Raw genomic sequence first — 20509 nt, 5'->3', positions numbered from 1 at the left:
AGGAGAAGCCCCCTCGGGGCTCGTGCGCCTCGTTAAGCCCCGCCCCCTTCCCTCTCCTCCCTGCAGGGGTGGGCGCGCTGAGAAGATGGCGGCGGCTGCGTGAGGTGGAGGAGGCGACAGGATGGAGCCGGTCGTTGTCGCTGGCGCCGAAGCCCTTTCCAGGCTCTTGGGATTTGACTCCTGCTTGGACGGGACTGACTAAGGACTGTGGGGAGGCCTCTCTTCCCCACCCACCCCCCGACTGGGGGAGGCCCAGGCTCCCTCCAGAGCCCGCTTGGTTCCCTCTTTCTCGTCTCCCCGCTTCCTCGTCTTGTCACCCTCGCGACGCTGAACAACGCCTGGTTTCCTTCGGCCGTCCCCAGCAGAGGAAGCTGGGAGTCCATAAGCCCGTTGTCATTTTCTAAACTCCATTCCTCCTGTTCCCAACCTCCATCCCGTTCTCTTCAGACCCCGTTGTAGGGGCGCCGGTCTTCCTTCGTCCACGCCCCAAACCGGGCTCGGGATCCCTGTCTTCTTCTTCTAGCAAAGCCCTTTTCTTTTGCCATCATGCCTTGGCCCTTTTCCGAGTCCATCAAGAAAAGGGCCTGCAGGTACCTGCTGCAGAGATACCTGGGCCACTTCCTTCAGGAGAAGCTCAGCTTGGAACAGCTCACCTTAGATCTTTATCAAGGCACTGGGTCCTTGGCACAGGTGCCCCTAGATAAATGGGTAAGTGATGCTTCGGTCCTTTCTCCACCCTCTCCCTGCTGGAGAACTCCGTATGTCAAGCGGCAAGCCCTGTTTTGACTTTGACAGATGTTCTAGCCAACTGTTGCTTTACGCCGTTGCTATCATTGTGACAGAGCACATTGAATAGGCCAACCTTCCCCAACCTAGTGCCCTCGATGTATGTTGGACTACAGCTCCCATCATCCCCAGCCAACGTGGACGTTGTGCTCGTTGAGATGATGAGAATTGTAGTCCTGTGCATCTGGAGGGCACCAGGTTGGGGAAGGCTGGCCTATTCGGTGTGATCAATTTCTGTGCAATGATAGCACCAATGTCAGTCAACTGTTGGCTAGAAGAACTGTAAACAGGTTTACCTGTGAATGTTACATTTCACTTCTAAGTAGTTGGATCAAAATCTAAATACTCCTCCCTGCCCACTCCAATAACGATGATCAAATTCCCATCCAAGTCAATATGTATAAAGCAGTTTCAGTGGGTAGCCTTCCTGGAAGATGCTGTCTCAATTGGGCTGTAATCTCAAGCATGTGTACATGGTTACACTTAAGTTAAAGCTGACTTCTGAATGAACTTTTGTAGGAATGGGCTGCAAAATGCATCTTAAAATGCATTACTGTTTTGAGCTGAGGAGCAATGCTTTCAAAGAGGAGTCTGATCAGAGAAAATGATCTAGAAGCACATATTTAACCCACTGAGTTTGTATCTTTACTTTGAAATTAATCATTCAAACCATTGGGATTATTGGAATGATAGGCTCTTTTTGTTGGTGACAGTCCCATTCTTAACTAATTTGCTTTTAGACTTTCAAATTTATTCCAGATATGTGACATGGCAAAAACCTAGTAGGCAGATCAGAGCAGTGGGAGCTAGTGGGGTCAAGTCTGTATCAGTTGGTAACTGCCTGCCAGTCTTCTAGTTAAGAGATGATCTAGAAACTATACATAATCTCACGTGACTGGAGAAGTGTCAAGGTATGTACATTTTTGTTTGGTTGTCAGTCCAATTTTAAACATGTTTTTCTCACATCCTCTCACCCCACATAATACTTTTGTAACTGAGAGAACTTGAAGTTGAACTTTTCTCAGGTGCTTAGTTAGTTTGCTGAAGAATTCATATTTTGAACAGATATTTGTAAGATTAGATATATTTGCTGCAGATGATTTAAAATTTTGGAGATTTTTTAAAAAGACTGTTCTGTTGCTCTCCAGGAAGCTGACCAAGTTCACGCTTTATTTTCTTTACAAATTGAAAGTGCTTAATTAAATATAGTGTTTTACTGAAAGGGTGGTCTATTTTTCATATGGTGTAAGAGCACGGGCTAGCTGTGAATCCTGAAATCAATTTTTATACATAACTAGGGGTGTTCAGCATTGGGACTTCTGTGCAAGCACATTGAGGACAAGTAATTTGGCTGAAAGGGTCTTTGTAAGATATGGTACTCTCCTCTTGTGACCCCTGTGGCACAGTTCAGTTTTTGTAGCAGATAGGTGGAATTTGAATGTTTTAACCTAAATGCCCTCTAATGAGAACTCCAATGGCCTTTATTTGCTTTAGCATGCTGTTCTAGAAAGATACATATATTAGGAAATCTGCCTATTTTTATGTGCTGATGGGCATAGGTGTTTTAAAATAAATTGTTCAGTTTTAATCTAGCTATTTTATATGCCAGTTTTTTGTTACAAGTGATCCTCTTTAGAATTTAGATACAGAAAGTTTTTTTAAAAAAATTCAGACGTCATCCCCAACTGTGAGAAGAAAATTGAAGTAATAGTATGTGGATCAGGGACTACTCACTGGTTGTCTTCCATATTATCTGCTGCATCTTCATTTTTCTCTCCACAGCCACTGTCTGTCATGTCTGCTGTAATGGTTTAGCTGGGTATTTCTCATTATGACATTAGAGAGCAACTCCTGAGTTTTATATTCTTGTTTCTTTGTTAGATTTTCCCGCTCCCTTTAAAGTACCTATAAGCATTGACATCAGTGGACAGTGCATTGTGATCGCATTGTTTTTACTCAGACTATCAAAAGAGATAATTGGAGAGTAGCTTTGGTGACAGTTATAATTAGCAACCAAGACTTGCTGTTTTTTTCCATTGTGGTATAAACGAATGCTGAATAAACCCACATCTGAGAACTTGCCTATTTAGTGCCCTAATTCTCATTCCATAGTATTTATTTTGTGAGCATGCTGCTGCTGCCACTATTTAACATATAAGTGTGATGATATGCATACAGAACAGATGGTGTTCTAGATGCCACAGCTGCTGGAGTCCTAAGTCGTGGTGGGTACAAGCTACCTTGCTGTCAAAGTGTCTCACAAATGAATCACAGGCATGTTCTACACTGCTGCTTTATAATGGTATTGGAGTGCACTGACAACTGTTGGGGGCCATGACATATGCTATATGCCATTTTCAAACCACTTTCAGAATGTTATATCCTGCTTGGTGTAGATCTGGCCACAGAGTGCCAGGTATAACCAAAACTCTCTGGATCAGATTACAATGGACCCACTCACCATCTGCTGGATGACATTGGGAAAATACAAATCCTTCTTTGCCATCCTTACTGCCCTGTGCTCGATCAGATTAAGCATGAGCCTTCTTCCACTTGTATTCTTGCTTCATTGCCCTCAACCCACGGAACTCTATGGGCTCTGCAGAGAGGGAGAGGGTGCTTAGGCCTGATCATGTCAACTGCCCAGGACATCTCTGTATCCCACCATTTGACCAAGGCACTGATAGGAAGCTCCAGAAGATGTTGTCGTGGGATTTCTGTTTTGGCCTTTGCATTCATGCTACAGGATTTCATGAGGTTCAGTTCTATCTCCCATGCATTTTAACATCTACGTGAAATCACTGAATTTTTTTTGGGGTGGGGGGAGGTTCCATCAGTATGCAGATGAAACCAACTCTCTCTCCTTTTCATCAGTTCCAGTTGTAGTTTTGGATGTTCTACAAGGTGCTATGCTGTTCACAGCAGTTGAGATTTCTGGTTCTTAAAGTTCTGTTTGTGTTTCTACAGTCTGCTTTAATTGTTGTCATTTAATTTATTTTCTCATAAATGTGTGATTTGATTTTAAGATGGGCATCTATAACTTTGGCTTTTAGATATTTCATCTGTTGTCTGTTTAGTTTTTGTGTGTTGTTGTACACTACTTTGTGCACTTCATAGAAAAGTAGTTTACAGACATATAAGCACTTCCTTTTTCCGTCAACATTGAGTGCAGCTACAACGGTGTGTGGAAACTTGAAAGCTTTTTGTGTGGTTTCCCACAGTGATTGTGGGATAGGAAAATAAGATGGTGGTTAAAGAACCAGCAAACAGAACTGTGCTTTTTTTTCATCTTGACAGTGTCCAGGTTGTGATGTTAGGAAGGACTATGAAATTGGGAACATTTATAGTGAGACAGAACTGCCTTGTTTATCAGCTGAATTGTTTGGGGAATATTGGATCTTTCTTGCTCTCAATATATTTGCTCCCAATTAAAGAATTTGCATTTCTACAGGGCTGTTGTTGTTTTAACATTTGAAAATGTTAATGTGAGTTTATTACCTTGAATAATATTCTAGACTATTTTAGAACTGATGATCACAATAATAATACATTGAACAAAAAGGATTTGTTTGCTTGTTTGTAATGGTGCGACAATTGTAAAATGGCCATTACATGAACTTTATTTATCTTGTACCATGATGAAGCTTTTTCACAAATATTTTGGTTGTTACTTAGGGTTTGGTTTTTGTTTTCCACAATTGAAATGTAATAATTTCTGGTAGAACCTGAAACTGTGGTACTAGTTAATGTGATTCAGGTGAAATTGGATGTATGAATTAGAAAAATGTACGCTCTCATGGGAGCATGGCAGGAACAACAATCCATATATCTGCTGTATACTATATTGATATAGATATTAAAGGGGAACATAGTCGTATTTACAGAAAAATTTCAGGTTTTGGTGGATCCAGAAAATAAGAGCTATTTTTTCTTAGTATTTTTAAAATTATTTCTTTAATTGGTGTTTCAGTTTAACATTACAGTACTGCGGGGAGCTTGGTTTTTAGACAGTTAAATCTGAAATGTCATGAACGTCAACAAGAACAGGCTCTGCTTACGTTAACGTAAACATTAATTTTGCATTCTTTCCCCCTTTACTTTAGAGTCTTAATGAGATTCTGGAGTCTGCAGATGCTCCTCTGGAAGTTACTGAAGGATTTATTCAGTCAATTTCTTTGTCCATTCCCTGGGGCTCGTTGCTTCAAGATAACTGTGCACTTGAAGTGAAGGGCTTAGAGATGGTCTTGAAGCCAAGGCCCCGTCTAGGTATGTTTAATAAATAACAGTTGCTTTCCCTTCTTAATTGCTTGGTTGCTTTAGCTTTAAAATGATCATTAGTTCATTTATTTTTCGCCAATGTCACCATGCACACTTAGATGGGTGGAATATTTAGATATAGTGAGCTCTGACCTCTATTAAGCAATCTGCAGGGTCACCCATTCCTAATCAGATAGCAGAGAAATGGGCCTTAGATCAGCCTTCCCCAACTTGTGTCCTGCAGATGTGTTGGACTACAACTCCCAGCACTAGGCCTGATGGGAGTTAAAGTCCCAAAGATCTGAAGGTGCCAAGTTGGGGAAGGCTCCTTGTTGTGGGAGGGTGCTACCCACAGTTCAGATAAGGTTTCCAAACCTTTTTGGCTCATATCCTACCATCAATATCTCGGAATCTCAATGTTGTATGGATTAATTTGGCATTGTAAACAGTCTTCCAGATCTCCATGAAAACAAATTGAATCTATTGAAACACACACACAATGCTCTGAGCAGCTTGATCTATGTGTTATGGACTGACATCTGATTTTAAGTCCCATCCCCCCCCCCCCCCCCCCGTAAAAATGCTAGTCCTCATGTTGGACTGGCTGCAGCTGCATAATCTAGGGTGACCATATGAAAAGGAGGACAGAGCTCCTGTATCTTTAACATTGCATAGAAAAGGGAATTTCAGCAGGTGTCATTTGTATGCATATTGCATCTGGTGAAATTTCCTCTTCATCACAACAGTTAAAGCTGCAGGAGCTATACTGCAGCTATACTGTGACCAGATTTAAAAGAGGGCAGGGCACCTGCAGCTTTAACTGTTGTGATGAAGAGGAAATTTCACCAGGTTCTCCATATATACAAATGACACCTGCTGAAATTCCCTTTTCAATACAACTGTCAAAGATACAGGAGCCCTGTCCTCCTTTTCATAGGGTCACTCTACATAATCAGAACCCGGAATACGTGAAAAGAGCAGACTCATTTTATCATTGTATTGCTGTGTCTTCCTCATGCACCACAGTGTGCTCTTCTGAAAACAAATCCTGCTTTTCATTCTCAGACAGTATAAACCTATTTGAGGTACCTTGCAACTGCTGGGAAAGCTTATGTGAGACTTTCAACCACTTTTTCCTTGGAGCTCCTGGTCTACGTGAAATCAACTGCTTTATGTTAACTCCTTCGTGTCCTATTAAAATAATACAATACTGGAAGGGTTTGCATGTATTTCACTGCTTTTGCAATATGTGGGCAGCACATGTGTTGCCCCATTTATACCTGTGATCTTCTACACTGCTTTTTTCCCATTCCACAATACTTTCTTCCTAAATTCTAGTGTGCTGTATCTATGTTATCTGGAAATATATCTGTAGCAGGAAGCAGTGAGCAAGATGACAGGCATGCAATCAATACATGATCATAAGGATTCTCATATTCAGAAGCTGTACTTCTGATTTATTCCAAGGAGATCCCTGCATGATGCACTTTGGTTTTGATCTTACACTTGCTGAAGTCTTTTATTGGTAAAATATCTGAAGCTTATCTCTTGTTTTCTAGCTTCTGGTTCAGAGCCCATGTATTGGTCAAGCTTTATGACTAGTAGTATGCAGCTTGCAAAAGAATGTCTTAGCCAGAAACTAACAGATGAGCAAGGAGAAGGGTCCCAGCCATTTGAAGGACTTGAGAAGTTTGCTGAAACGATTGAAACAGGTACTATTCATAAACTCCAAAGCTGTATACTAAGTCACATTTTGTAAACCTTAGGTATCTCTTGTCAATTGGGTGAACTTAAGTATTATAATTCTAGTCTAGAAATGTCTGTTTCTCATGCTGTCAGTTTATTTGAGGAAGTGAATTCCTTGTATATACAAAATCTAGCACTCTGTTCAGGTTATAAGAAATTAACGTGTGATATGAACAGATACCAACTTAAATATTTGGAGCATGGTGTGTGTGCCCACAGTGGAAATTATTGTAGGGTCCAGTGAGACCTCTTTTTGCCTATCGCCAGGTGTGCATGTATGGACCACTGTGAGCTAGTCATTATGAAGAAGAGGAAGTCACTATGTATGCTCCTTAATAATGATTCAGCAGACCCTTTCCTTCCCAGTGACTTAATCCTCAAGTTACTTACCTCCTGAGGAAGTGCTGCATAGTTACGAGGGAAGCACATACCAGCTGTTTCTTTTATATAAACTCGTGCAAGGTGATCCATATTTGGGTGCTAGGGGAGGGGAAGAGAATAGTTATTTTATGGTAAGAGAGACATAAATGTCTCTATAGGTGAATCATGTATATTTCATGTGTATTTTCTTCATTTTTATGTCACCCCATCTCTCATTTTGATTTCTTCACTATAGTTTTAAGAAGAGTGAAAGTCAACTTTTTAGAAACTGTTCTGAGAATTGAACATGTGCCAGATAATTCTAAAAGTGGTACAGCGCTTGAAATTCGCATTGAGAAGTAAGTAGTCTGTTGTTTTAAGCGAAGATTAGAATGTTACCTTGTCCTTTTATATGAGAAATTACACTACGGGTGCTGTTGAATTCCACAATAACTAGAATCTGGGGGCTGATTGTACTAATAGCAGAACTGATCTGGACTGGAGACTTATTACATGTACAATTAAAACATATAAATATAAATTTACAGAAGTTAAAATAGAATTAAACGTACAGTAAAATTAAAAACATATTAAAAAATTTAAAAACAGTAACAGATTAAAAGCGGGGGGAATCCAATACATTAATACAGTTCCAGGGTAGCTCCAAAAGCCTGCTGAAACAAAAAAAGGTTTTGCCTGCATCCGGAAGTGTAGCACAGAGGGAGCTGAGAAGATCTCAGAGCATGGGTAGGCTCTTATGGGAGAATATGGTCTTTCAAATAACCTGGACCCGAGCTGTAGAGGGATTTATAGGTGATAACCAGCACTTTGAATTGTGCCCGGAAACAGACTGGAAGCCAGTGGAGTATTTTAATAGGGGAGTTGTATGTTCCCTGTAAGCAGCCCCGGTCAACAATCTGGCTGCAGCTCTTTGAACCAGCTGAAGTTTCTGAACAGTCTTCAAAGGCAGCCCCACATAGAGCGCTACAGTAATCCAAACGGGATGTAACTAAGACACGTGTCACTGTGGCCAAGTCCGACATCTCAAGGAATGGGCGCAGTTGGTGCACTAGCTTTAACTGTGCAGATGTTCTCCTGGCCACCGCTGAAACCTGGGCATTCAGGATCAATCCAGGAGTACACCCAAGCTGCAAACTTGTGTCTTCAGGGGGAGTGTAACCCCATCCAGCACAAGCTGAATCCCTATTCCCTGATCTGCCTTTCAACTGACAAAGCACACCTCTGTCTTGTCAGAATTAAGCTTCAATTTGTTTGCCCTCATCCAGTCCATTACCACTGACAGACACCAGTTTAGCACAGAAGCAGCTTCCTTGGAATTGGGTGGAAAGGAGTAGCAGAGCTGGGTGTCATCAGTGTACTGGTGGCACCACACACCCAAACTCCGGATCACCTCTCCCAACGGTTTCATGTATATGTTAAATAGCATGGGGGACAAAACAGAGCCTTGAGGGACTCCACAGGCCAACAGCCAAGGAATCAAACAGGAGTTCCCCAGCACCACCTTCTGGGTCCGCCCCTCCAGGAAGGCATGGAGCCACTAAAACAGTGCCTCCAAGTCCCATCCCAGCAAGGCGGCCAAGAAGGATACCAAGGTTGATGGTATTGTACGCTGCTGAGAGGTCCAGCAGAACCAACAGGGACACACTCCCCCTATCCAGTTCCCAGCATAGGTCATCCACCAAGGCGACCAAAACTGTTTCTGACCCATAACCAGGTCTGAAGCCAGATTGAAACAGATCTAGATAATCCGTCTCATCCAGGAATCCCTGGAGTTGGGAGGCCACTACACGCTCTAATACCTTGCCCAAAAATGGAATATTGGAGACTGGCTGGTAATTATCCAATATGGTGGGATTCAAGGAGGGCTTTTTCAATGTGGGGTCTTACCACTACCTTCTTCAAGCAGGTTGGCACCCTGCCTTGGCAAAGGGAGGCATTGACCACTTCACTTATCCACTCAGCCAGTCGTCCTCTGGCTGCTTTTATAAGCCAGGAAGAGCAAGGATCTAGCATATATGTGGTGGCTCTCACCTCTCCAAGAATCCTGCCCACATCATCAGGCTATACAAATTGAAAAGTATCCAATAATACTGCACAAGCAGGTGCCAAGGTTACCTCCACTGGGTCTGTATCAACTATAGCATCCAAGTCGGAGCGGATCTGAGCGATTTTGTCTGCAAAGTGCTGGGCAAATTGGTCACAGCTGGCTGTTGAAAGGTCTGAATACTCCTCTTGGGGGCCAGTATGTAACAGGTCCCTGACCACTTGAAACAGTTCTGCTGGACAGCTCTTTGCAGATGCAATAGTAACAGAAAAAATAGTTTCTTTGCTGCCCATATTGCCACGGAGGAAGCTTTCAAATAGGCTCTAGCTCGTGTTTGATTGGATTCACTCCGAGTTTTCTGCCCATGTCGCTCTAGTCTCCATCTCACTTATTTCATCGCCGCCAACTCCCTGGAAAACCAGGGGGTTGGTGTAGCTCCACTTTGTGAGAGAGGATGCTCAGGAGCAATTATGTCCACTGCCCTGGTCATTTCTCCATTCCAGAGATTGACCAGGGCTTCGACAGACTTGCCTGATGAGGCAACAGGAAAATCCCCAAGAGCCATCAGGAAACCATTTGGATCCATCAGCCTCTTGGGGCGGACCATCTTAATTGGTCCTCCACCCCTGCAGAGGTTCTGAGTGCCAGCAAGTCTAAACACCACCAGATAGTGATCTGTCCATGACAGTGGAACTGTAGAAAGTTCCTCCACAATCAGATCCCTGTCACCCCATCCAGCACAGAAAATAAGGTCCAAAGTGTGCCCAGCAGCATGGGTGGGGCCAGATACTATTTGGGACAGCCCCATGGTTGTCATAGCAGACATGAAGTCCTGAGCCACTCCCAACAGGACAGCCTCAGCATGGATGTTGATCCCGAGACTACCCTGGCTAGCTCAGGAAGGGAGACGCTTGAGCAGCGGGGTGGATGGTACACCAACAGAATTCCTGTTCTGTCCCAGGCACCCACCTTCAGACACACACATTGAACCCCGCAGACTGTGGGATAGGGCACCTGGTCAGGGAGATAGAATCCCGATAGACCACTGCCACTCCACCTCCCTGCCCCCACTCCCAGGCCTTTCCTGCTGCTGGACAGAGAATCCTGTGGGGCAAAGCTGAGCGAGATTAACACCCCCAGCTTCATCCAACCAAGTCTGTGATATAGGCCAGGCCATTCACCGACCTGACGTTCACCAGCAGCAATTTCAATCCAGGGGCTCTGTTGCTAAAGCTTCCAGGTTATTTGAGTTAGGGGATAGTTTGGGGGAAATCGTGGGATTCTGCCATAGAGCCCAAAGCATTAATGATATTGCAAGATATGGTATATGTACACAGAAGTTTTCTGTACTTATACAGTACAATAATGCAATGCCAGGTTGGAACAGGGAGTCTTTGTGCTCATGCAATACAATCTGTAAGGGTGCTAAACTTGGCAGAACCCAGATATGAAGTTTGGTTCCCCAGAGCTATTTTCCCACACTCAGTTGTTTTGTTAATCTATAATTTACTCATGTATATGCATAGCTAAAGGTTGTCTTCCATATAAGATCATCAGTGGCTCTTTTAAGAGCAATAATGATGAAATGCTTGCAAACATAACTGGAGATGCAATGTAAAGCAAAGCCATGTTAGTAATTTTTTTTGTTCTCTCCTTATTTCATCATTTTATTTCCACCTTTCCAGAACAATATACTGTGATGAAACTGCTGATGAATGCTCTGGAATTAATGTGCATCAGCCCACAGCTTTTGCTCACAAATTACTACAGCTCTCAGGTGTTTCTTTCTTCTGGGATGAATTTCCAGCATCGGCAAAATCCTCTCCAGTGTGTTCAGCTACACAGTTGGTAAAAATATTTAAATCTGTGTTTATGCACATGCATAGATGAGGGCTAGAATATATTACTATGTGTTAAGCTACATTCATGTATTCATCCTAGTTGTCTCTGACAGAGGCACACACACAAAAACATAAAGAGTGACCCTTTGCCCACTTTTTTTTAATTCTCAAGTTTCTTCCCCTATCTGTGGTGTTGAATGTCTCAGATTCTAATTCTGTGAGGGCTAAATTGAGCAAGATGTCTTGCAACTCTCAAATCTTGGGTTACATCCAGTTACGCAAATTACTTCCTACATTTTGTAGTAAAAGATTTCTAAGAATATACAGTGTGATTTACAGGAAGCCAGATTCCAGCTGGACATCAGGAAAAACTTCCTGACTGTTAGAGCAGTACGACAATGGAATCAGTTACCTAGGGAGGTTGTGGGCTCTCCCACACTAGAGGCATTCAAGAGGCAGCTGGACAAGCATCTGTCTGGGATGCTTTAGGGTGGATTCCTGCATCGAGCAGGGGGTTGGACTCAACGGCCTTGTAGGCCCCTTCCAACTCTGCTATTCTATGATTTGGTGGCTAGAATGTTGTGGGAAAACCAGGTTCAAATAGCCATGGTCACCCAATGAGTGGCAGAGCTGTCATTTAGCCCAGGCTAACTCAGAGCTGTTGCTAGTCTAACTCTTAATTTACTCCTTGGAGGAAAACAAGTTACAGTTGTTACAAATGAAATAATGCAAAGAGTTCACAAATATAGATATATAGATATATGTTCATTAAAATGATATACTGTATTAAAAATTATAAATTGGTTGTTTCTTAGTTCGTATGGCCTTCCAGTCAGAGTGTTATGATCTGTGAAAGCAGTTCATAATAGTATAATACTGGAAACGGTTGAATCACTTTCTTCCAGGGCTCTCTAGCATGATGCTAGGTACTGAATAATGGTTCAGTTTTCATATAAACTCTCACTGTGTATGCTTCTTAATGTTCTTAATTGCAATATGTTTTAACTCCTTTTTTCATATTTTTTTAAAAGGTAACAGAACCAAAGCTTTCACCTAGCTGGAACCCAAAAATTGTATATGAGCCACACCCACAATTAGCAAGAAACCTGCCAGAAGTTTCTCCTTCAGACCCTGTGCAGATATGTAGATTAATTGGAAGGATGGAACTGAGTCTTACATTAAAGCAAAATGAAGTGCTTCCAGGAGCAAAGGTTAGTAGTAGCTTCTTGTGTTACAGGTAAAGGTACACATTCAGATAGCTAATACAGACTTACAGTTGTTGACAAAAATGCAGTCATTCATTTTCTCTTTGTTATTTGTCACTCCCAAGGCTTGATGTAGATATCTCACTTTCCTTCCTCTTTCATTGATTAGACTTTCTTGCACGTGGTTAAGCTCTGATTGGCCAATCTGCTCAGTCCAGAGAAGAGAAAAGGGCACACATATTATGGTTTCTGAGCAATTGCATTGCTATCATTTTAAATCCTTATGGGTAGTCTACAGAGCATTGTTACAACTGCTGCATGCTTGTTTTTTCTTCCCTTCTCCTGGGTCTGGCAAATTGGCCATCCCAGGGCAGCATTGAGGTAAGAGCACCTGCCACTCTTTCTGCAAGTGCTGCTGCTACTGAATGTTCTTTTTAGTAAATGGATGGCCAGGTACAGATTGCAGTCATCAAATTCATTAGCAACTGATGGACTAGTATGACTATGTCAGTGGCTGCATTTGAACGTAATACTAAGCCATAGTTTGTTTTAACTGTGGTTCATTGAACAAGCCGGGATCCAGCTTGCAGGTGTTGCCTAATATTGGTTTATCTGTGCACTACCTCTTGTGACTGACTGGCTAATGTACTGAAGTCCTTTGTGGTGTCCAAGCTGTCACCATTTCAGCATTTCTCTTACCATTTGCCAGCTGCATTATTATTATTATTATTATTTATTTATATAGCACCATCAGTGTACATGGTGCTGTACAGATAACACAGTAAATAGCAGGAACCTGCCGCGTAGGCTTACAATCTAATAAGTTGTAGTAAACAATAAAGAGGGAAGGAGAATGCGAACAGGCACAGGGAAGTGTAAACAGGCACCAGGTAGGGTGAAGCTAAACAGTATAGAGTCAGAACAAACTCAATATTTGAAGGCTATAGGGAAAAGAAAAGTTTTTAGCTGAGTTTTAAAAGCAGTGATTGAGTTTGTAGTTCTCAAGTGTTCTGGAAGAGCGTTCCAGGCGTAAGGGGCAGCAGAAGAAAAAGGACGAAGCCGAGTAAGGGAAGTGGAGGTCCTTGGGCAGGCGAGAAGCATGGCATCAGAGGAGCGGAGAGCACGAGCGGGGCGATAGTGTGAGATGAGAGAGGAGAGATAGGCAGGAGCTAGACCGTGAAGAGCTTTGAAGGTCAGCAGGAGAAGTTTATATTGGATTCTGGAGTGAGTTGGAAGCCAATGAAGAGATTTCAGAAGTGGAGTGACATGGTCAGAGCGGCGAGCCAAGAAGATGATCTTAGCGGCAGAGTGGTGGACAGAGACCAGCGGACTGATGTGAGACGAAGGAAGGCCAGAGAGAAGAAGGTTGCAGTAGTCCAACCGAGAGATAACCAGTGCGTGAACGAGAGTCTTGGCAGAAGAGACAGACAAAAATGGTTGGATCCTGGCAATATTATACAGGAAGAAACGACAGGATTTAGCTACTGCCTCGATGTGAGGAGTAAAGGAGAGCGAGGAGTCAAATATAAAGCCAAGACTATGAGCTTCCGTGACCGGAGTAAGCGTGACATCATTGACAGTAAGAGAGAATGAGAGGTGAGGAGAAGGTTTAGGAGGAAAAACAAGCAATTCAGTCTTTGCCATGTTAAGTTTCAAACGACGATGAAGCAGCCAGGCTGAGATATCTGAGAGACATGCCGAGATACGATCGTGAACATCAGGAGAAAGTTCCGGAGATGAGAGATATAATTGTGTATCGTCGGCATACAGGTGATATTGGAGGCCGTGAGATTGGATAAGCTTACCCAAGGGCAGCATGTATAGAGAGAACAACAACGGGCCAAGCACCGAGCCTTGCGGAACAATTGCGGAACAACACCGAGCAATGGGATGTGGCGCACAAAGACACTCCTCCTCATTTTCAACCACTTGCAGCACAATCCTGAGTGTGGAGGGACAGTTGACTATGGAAGCCCCCACTAGAGTCTCTTAAATGTGAGGGGTTTTGTTTTTGACTTGCTTTTCTATCGCATCTCTGCAGCATACTAGAATTAAGCCAGGATGCAAACATTCTTCAATTGTATATGTGTGTAGGTTCTATATGCAAAGAGTGCAAGGAGGGACAAGCATGCTAGTCTGCCTCCCCCGTCATCATCATGACACTCCATGGGTAGAGGGAAAGTGGAGAGCTCTCTGTAAAATTTAGAACCCTCGTGGAGAGTCTGCATGGATTGAGGAGACTTTTGACTGCGCACAGTTGCCCTCTTCACATGGAGGGTGACGAGAACAATGGCAAAGGTGCTGCTAGCACACTCATCCTGTGTAGAGCCTACTCCCATTTAGAACTATTGAAGAGAGTATACAGGCATAATGACAAATCACAGTTATTCCAAGCTGTGTTTCACAAACTGCTTTCAAACCATGGTTTCAAATCCTCATTTGTTGACTCCAAACAATCTGTAGTTAGTGAATCTGGTCAGATTTGCACACAGAGACAAACTATGGTTAAAAATCTTTTTTCTTCTTCTTTTAAAGTTGGATGTAGATGGACAGATAGATTCCATACACCTGTTCCTGTCACCCAGACAGGTACATCTTCTGTTGGATATGTTAGCAGCTATTGCTGGACCAGGTAAGTAGACATTGCATTGTGTAATGTGATCAGAAACTGGTTGCAAAGTGGAAGTGGCAGGTGGGAGGCAGCACTTGCACTCTGTCCTGTGCAGCCCTAACAATTCATGGGTAACAATTCATAAATTGTTACATGCAAACCAGGTCTCTGTCTGTGGTGAGAGCAGCCCTTGCTACCATTGTCAATGTAGTCTTCCCCTTTGCTGTATCAGGAGAGCTCCCATTTTTTACACTTCTGATAAGAAAGGAAGAGGGGTTATTTTTAGGTAAGTTTGATAGTAGTAAAAGATACAACTAGGTTAACCAAGTCAGAAGCTTGTCTCTTACTGATTACCATAAGAGGAGAGAACCTTTTCTTTATATCAGTGGCATGGATCCAGTGGTGTTCTGCCAGTGGAAAGGAAACTGCTGTCAGAACAGATTTCCTCTCCCCCCTACAATCCCTATGTGCCCCCCCTCCAAAAAAATCTGCCCTTGAAGTTTGGGGAACTCTGGAGCAGATTTGGATGCATGGGGGGCTGCAGGCAAGAGGAGAGACTGAGAAATCCCATTGCATGAGTGCGTGTTGTATTCAAGTGTATGTATCATACCTACTGCTGAATACAAGCTTCAGGGAACTAAAAAGAAGTCCCAAGTCAGAAAATGTTAATTGCCTCCTCGCATGTCAGCTTGTTCCTTTTGTACACTAATTTCTGGCATATGTACTCCTTCTGAAAAGTGTTAACTAGCAGCAAAGTCTGAAATTGGAAAATATATATAACCAGCTCCCAGGTTCTGAAATACCTACTCCAATTCTATATAAGAATACTGAGTACCTGCCTTTATGTTCTTGTAATTTTATTACCTATGAGAGTATTTTGAATATGTGTTTCTAATTGGAAAAGCTAAACTGGGCAGGGGCAAGGAATGTTTGTGTACTCTGGAACGTGAGAGTTGAATCAGAAGTCATGTTTCAGTATCTTGTGTTTGACTACAGAGAATCCCAATAGAATGGAATTGTCTAAGAAAGACAGGAAAAATCGACCAATGCAGCAGGAAGATGAGTATCGGATTCAAATGGAGCTCAACCGTTACTTAAGGAAAGAAACTTTGCCAACAGGCACACAATCTGATCCAAGTTTTTATGAGACTGAGGCAGCCAGAACTCCTTCAAGTCGTGGTGAGCAACCAACTTGAACGTCCTAGGACATATTCAAGCCACTTTCAGTGTACTGTGTAGAAACTTTCAGGTCTTTGAGAAAGCCAGACAGTTTTAATCATCTTCTCTCTAGGTTATGACTATAACCTAAAAGGTGGCAATTTTGAGTATGAAAGCAAATATTTTTAATTCAGTGAGAGTTAAACATGCTTAGCTTTTCAAATTGAAATAAAAAATACAGAAAATGCTCAACTGCAGCAGGATTGCATCTTGTATTATGTATATAAACTGAATAAACTGAACAATTAGTTCATTTGAAGGATTAAAATACAGGCAAAAGCTATTGCAACAAACCCCAAAATGATTGCCCTTGTTGTCACTGTAACATCCCTGCAAATGAGTTCATGCAAATATTTGATTTCCTATATATTTTGAATCCTAGGTCAAATATGCATATTCTCTAAAAAAACACACACACACACAAACCAGTTTTAAAAAATCAACTTGATGGATGAATGGACACAGAAAATTAATTTAATCACTGTTGCATTCAACTGTTTGACATGTAGATTTATGTAAATCTCATAAAAAGTATGTGAAACGTATAAACTATAAACCAGTGCATACAGACGGCTGCCTTAAGGGACTGTGAGCTGGCCGTTGGATTATGTATTTATTTTAAAGTTTTTATCCTACTTTGTCTCTTGTACAGCTCAAAATGCCTAAAAAGAATAATTCAAAGAAACATAAACTGCAAGCAGTAAACAAAATAGTGTTTTGATTACTCTATCATGCATAAATTCTTCATGTTCTTCCTAAGCCAGACTTAACCATGGTTAGTTGTTACAACTGTCTTTGGATGTAATGGCGATGCATATCCCCCTCACTCCTGTATTATGCAACACTTGTACTTATTTTAGTAAATTTTGGTTCCTTGATTGAATCTTCACACAAGATATTTCATAATCATAGTCAATATACTGCTGGTTAGTCATATGACCTATTGGGATTTCCTAAAATAATGGTTGACTTTTGTGTACTTGAAATTGTTTTCATTGCAAACAAACCATAGAAGATCTATGTTGTTTTCTTAGAAGAAGAAGTTTTCTTTTCAATGGCAGACATGGAGATGTCTCACAGTCTTTCCTCTCTGCCACCTCTTGGAGACCCACCAACTATGGATTTAGATCTTACTTTATCTAGTACATATACTACTACTCCCGCAGGATCTCCTCTTGGTGCTGCAGTGGTATGTTCTTAAGTGTTTTGTCTTTGAGTAACGAGGGGTGTGTGTGTATTGAGTAACGAGGGGTGTGTGTGTATTCTATTATTATTATTTATTTATTTATTTATTTATATAGCACCATCAATGTACATGGTGCTGTACAGAGTAAAACAGTAAATAGCAAGACCCTGCCGCATAGGCTTACAATCTTCTAATTGTAATTCTAATGTTGAGATTCAGTTTCAAGCCCTTAAACTGATATATCACTAAGTCATGGGGGGATGTTAAATTAGCAGTATCTGAGTGAAGGCACTACCAGTGGATTGAGTCATTCCATCTTTGGCTTGGGGGGCTAGACATAATTCACTGTGGCTCTAATGCAATTTTCTGTGGCAATTATATGCCCAGTACTAGTGGGTTGAGACTTTGATGTTGCTACCAAGGAATTACAGCAGAAAAACTTGCTTTACAGCTGAGCAAAATTGCAGTTACTGACAAGACCTATATTTAATGACACACTGTTAGAACAAAACCAACTTGTCCCCCTCCCCCACCAATGGAGATATTCTAGCTGCCTTTGTATGAGATCTTAGTTGGTCATCACGCAGATGAAGGAGGCAACATCTATTTATTTAGGAAGAAGCAAAACTCTTCTGCAAGGGTTTGCGGGGGGGGGGGGAAACTTTGGCCAAATGCAGCCCACAGGCCATGTGATGGCTAACCTATACTGTTGCAGTTGTATATGAACCTTGTAATGGGGCATATAAGTATGTTAACTGTTTGAACAGAAATGCAGTGCATATGTTAATGGCCAGTTAATATCCACCCCCAAATCTCAAAGGTTTCATATTTCCAGTCTTCTGGAATATATGTTTGTTTGTTTGTTTCATTTCTATACTGGCCAAATATTTTTGTTTGGTGATAGAATCAGTTTCATGTGTGATCTATTTTATATGTTCATGTAAGGTAAATCGTGTATACCCAGCTATCAAAAACTTTAAACCCTAAAGTTTAGCTCAAAATGTACATGGCTTTGAAGTTTGCTAAGTATTTACAAATTATACACAACGTGGGTTTTTTTAGACAAGCTGCTAGCCTCCCTTTATATAATATCAATTTTACTTAATCCCAGACGTTGTTTTTAGTGTCACGATGTGTGTTCTTCTATTCCATATGTGCACCCAGTACTTTAGATAAAGCAGAAGATTATCACATCATAGTAAGGGCTGGCATCTTCACCTCTACAGTTGTAAAACTACCTTTTCTGTCAAGGCTTGGCCACAAATCCCTAGTTCCCATGCCCTGCTGTAACTGAGCCTGAGTTTATGTAACTTAATTTATTGCACATCCTTACCTTGTTTATCCCTGGCTCTATTTTCCTCACCTTCCTCAGTTTATTCTATGTTAAATTTGGACAGTAAGGTCCTTGGGGTAGGACCCATCCCTTTTGTAAAGCACCATGCACATTGATGGCACTATATAAATACTAATAAGAAAGGGCAAAATAACTATTTCTCCTATGGGCCAAATGTAGCCACCTGTGGGTGGTAGCAGTGTCTAGGCTTTTAAATAAACAAACACACATGGAAATACCAAAACCACAAAACCAAGCCACTGTTGATGGGCTCACCATAACAATAACATGACAAGTCAATGCATGCCAAAGAGATCTTAATCTTTTATATTATGTTGATGTTATGTGTTACACAACAGTGGCTGTATTTTTATTTTAGCAGCAACCAGTGTGGGGAGATTATCTTGATCAAAACAAGCCAGAACCACCACAAGTAAGAGGTTCATCATTTACACCCAGTGTAGTTCACCAGACTCCATTACGAAGGACTTGTAAGTAAATAAGGGGGAATTGTTTTCTCAGCATGTTGTGCTGTTCAGCCTTTTTCTTAACACAGCGTAGAATTCAATATCACACAATGGTCTTTTCTTGCTGTTTTTCATGCGGTTCTCATGTGGTATCTGAGGAACAACCATGGCTCTGGTTTAAAAAGAGAAAGTGATTTTGTGGGCAATATGTCTTATACAGTAATTTTAAACTGAAAACCAGTATTAATGTTACAGGTTTTCTTCTACAGTCTTGTGATTTCTAAGGCAGTCTCATGATGTTAAAATCTGAATCATGATTTTGAGTATTAGTAACGAATAATATCACAGGCCTCTGTCAACTACATCTGACCAGTAGGGACTTGCTGATACCAGCGTGTTCATGCCATTAGATCAGTTACATATCTAGAAGTTAAGTAGTTTCATATTTATGTGTTTATTTCATAGGTAACAATATTCATTATGTAATTCATGAGTTAATAATAATAATAATATATTTATTTGTTTGTTTGTTTGTTACCCGCCTCTCCCTCTGGATCGAGGCAGAGTACAACACAAATGCAAACACCATGAAATACATATACTTGATTAAAACATTTAAAACTAATATATTATTAAAATGTTGCCCTTTGTTTACGTATGTCCTTCTGTTATTATTATTATTATTTTATCTGGTTGTACCAAGGAGCTCGGGTGGAATAAATGGTTCTTGTGTTCCCCACACCCACTGTATCCTCAAAACAACCATGTGAGGTAGATTAGTCAGATAGAGACTGATTGTTCCAAAGTAACCTATGGATCTTTGTGCTGTATTTGGATCAAAGACACACACACCTTCTGCTACACTATGCTACTGCTAGGTTTTTAATTGTTTCAGTGTCTTCATTGTGTCTCAAACACAGGATAGGGAAAAAATAGAACCTATGTATGAAAAATAACATGACTTTCAGTAATTGTGAACTGCCCAGAGGGCTCCAGCTATTGGGCGGTATAGTAAATAAATAAATAAATCTAATGGGCAGTATAAAAATGTAATAAATAAGTGAATGAAACTTTTAGCTAAATAAGCTCCTTTTTTTATCATGGGGCTCATCTACACCAAGCAGGATATTCCACTATGGAAGAAGTATGAAAGCGGTACATAAAAGGCAGGAGCCACATTACTGCTTTATAGTGGTATTGCAGTGCACTACAGGATCTACACTACTGCTTTATTGTGGTACTGAAGTGCACTGACAACTGTTGGGGCCCATGACACATCTACACCAAGCAGGATCTAACACTATGAAAGTGGTATGAAAGTATTATATGGTATGTGTCAGTGGGCCCCAACAGTTGTCAGTGCACTTCAATACTGCTATAAAGCAGAGGTGTGGCTCCAGCCTTTTACATACCGCTTTCATAGTGCAATATCCT

The 20509-nt window shown here is 41.4% G+C and overlaps 1 protein-coding gene across 1 annotated transcript in view; it reads left to right on the top strand.

Moving 5' to 3' along the window:
* Nucleotides 1-20509, top strand: part of ATG2B (autophagy related 2B) — a 64498-nt gene continuing 43989 nt past the window's right edge. The window contains exons 1-10 of the mRNA XM_063118016.1: nt 1-708; nt 4890-5052; nt 6603-6755; nt 7406-7508; nt 10900-11062; nt 12087-12266; nt 14796-14892; nt 15868-16050; nt 17124-17278; nt 18988-19099. Of these exons, the coding sequence (XP_062974086.1) occupies nt 547-708; nt 4890-5052; nt 6603-6755; nt 7406-7508; nt 10900-11062; nt 12087-12266; nt 14796-14892; nt 15868-16050; nt 17124-17278; nt 18988-19099 (1471 nt within the window). The 5' untranslated portion in view covers nt 1-546. The remainder of the gene's footprint in view (nt 709-4889; nt 5053-6602; nt 6756-7405; nt 7509-10899; nt 11063-12086; nt 12267-14795; nt 14893-15867; nt 16051-17123; nt 17279-18987; nt 19100-20509) is intronic.

This window comes from Elgaria multicarinata, chromosome 2 (assembly GCF_023053635.1).
Source record: "Elgaria multicarinata webbii isolate HBS135686 ecotype San Diego chromosome 2, rElgMul1.1.pri, whole genome shotgun sequence".
Lineage (NCBI taxonomy): Eukaryota > Metazoa > Chordata > Lepidosauria > Squamata > Anguidae > Elgaria > Elgaria multicarinata.
Note: the sequence above shows the minus strand (reverse complement) of the source record. Positions and strands in the feature narration are given on the sequence as shown.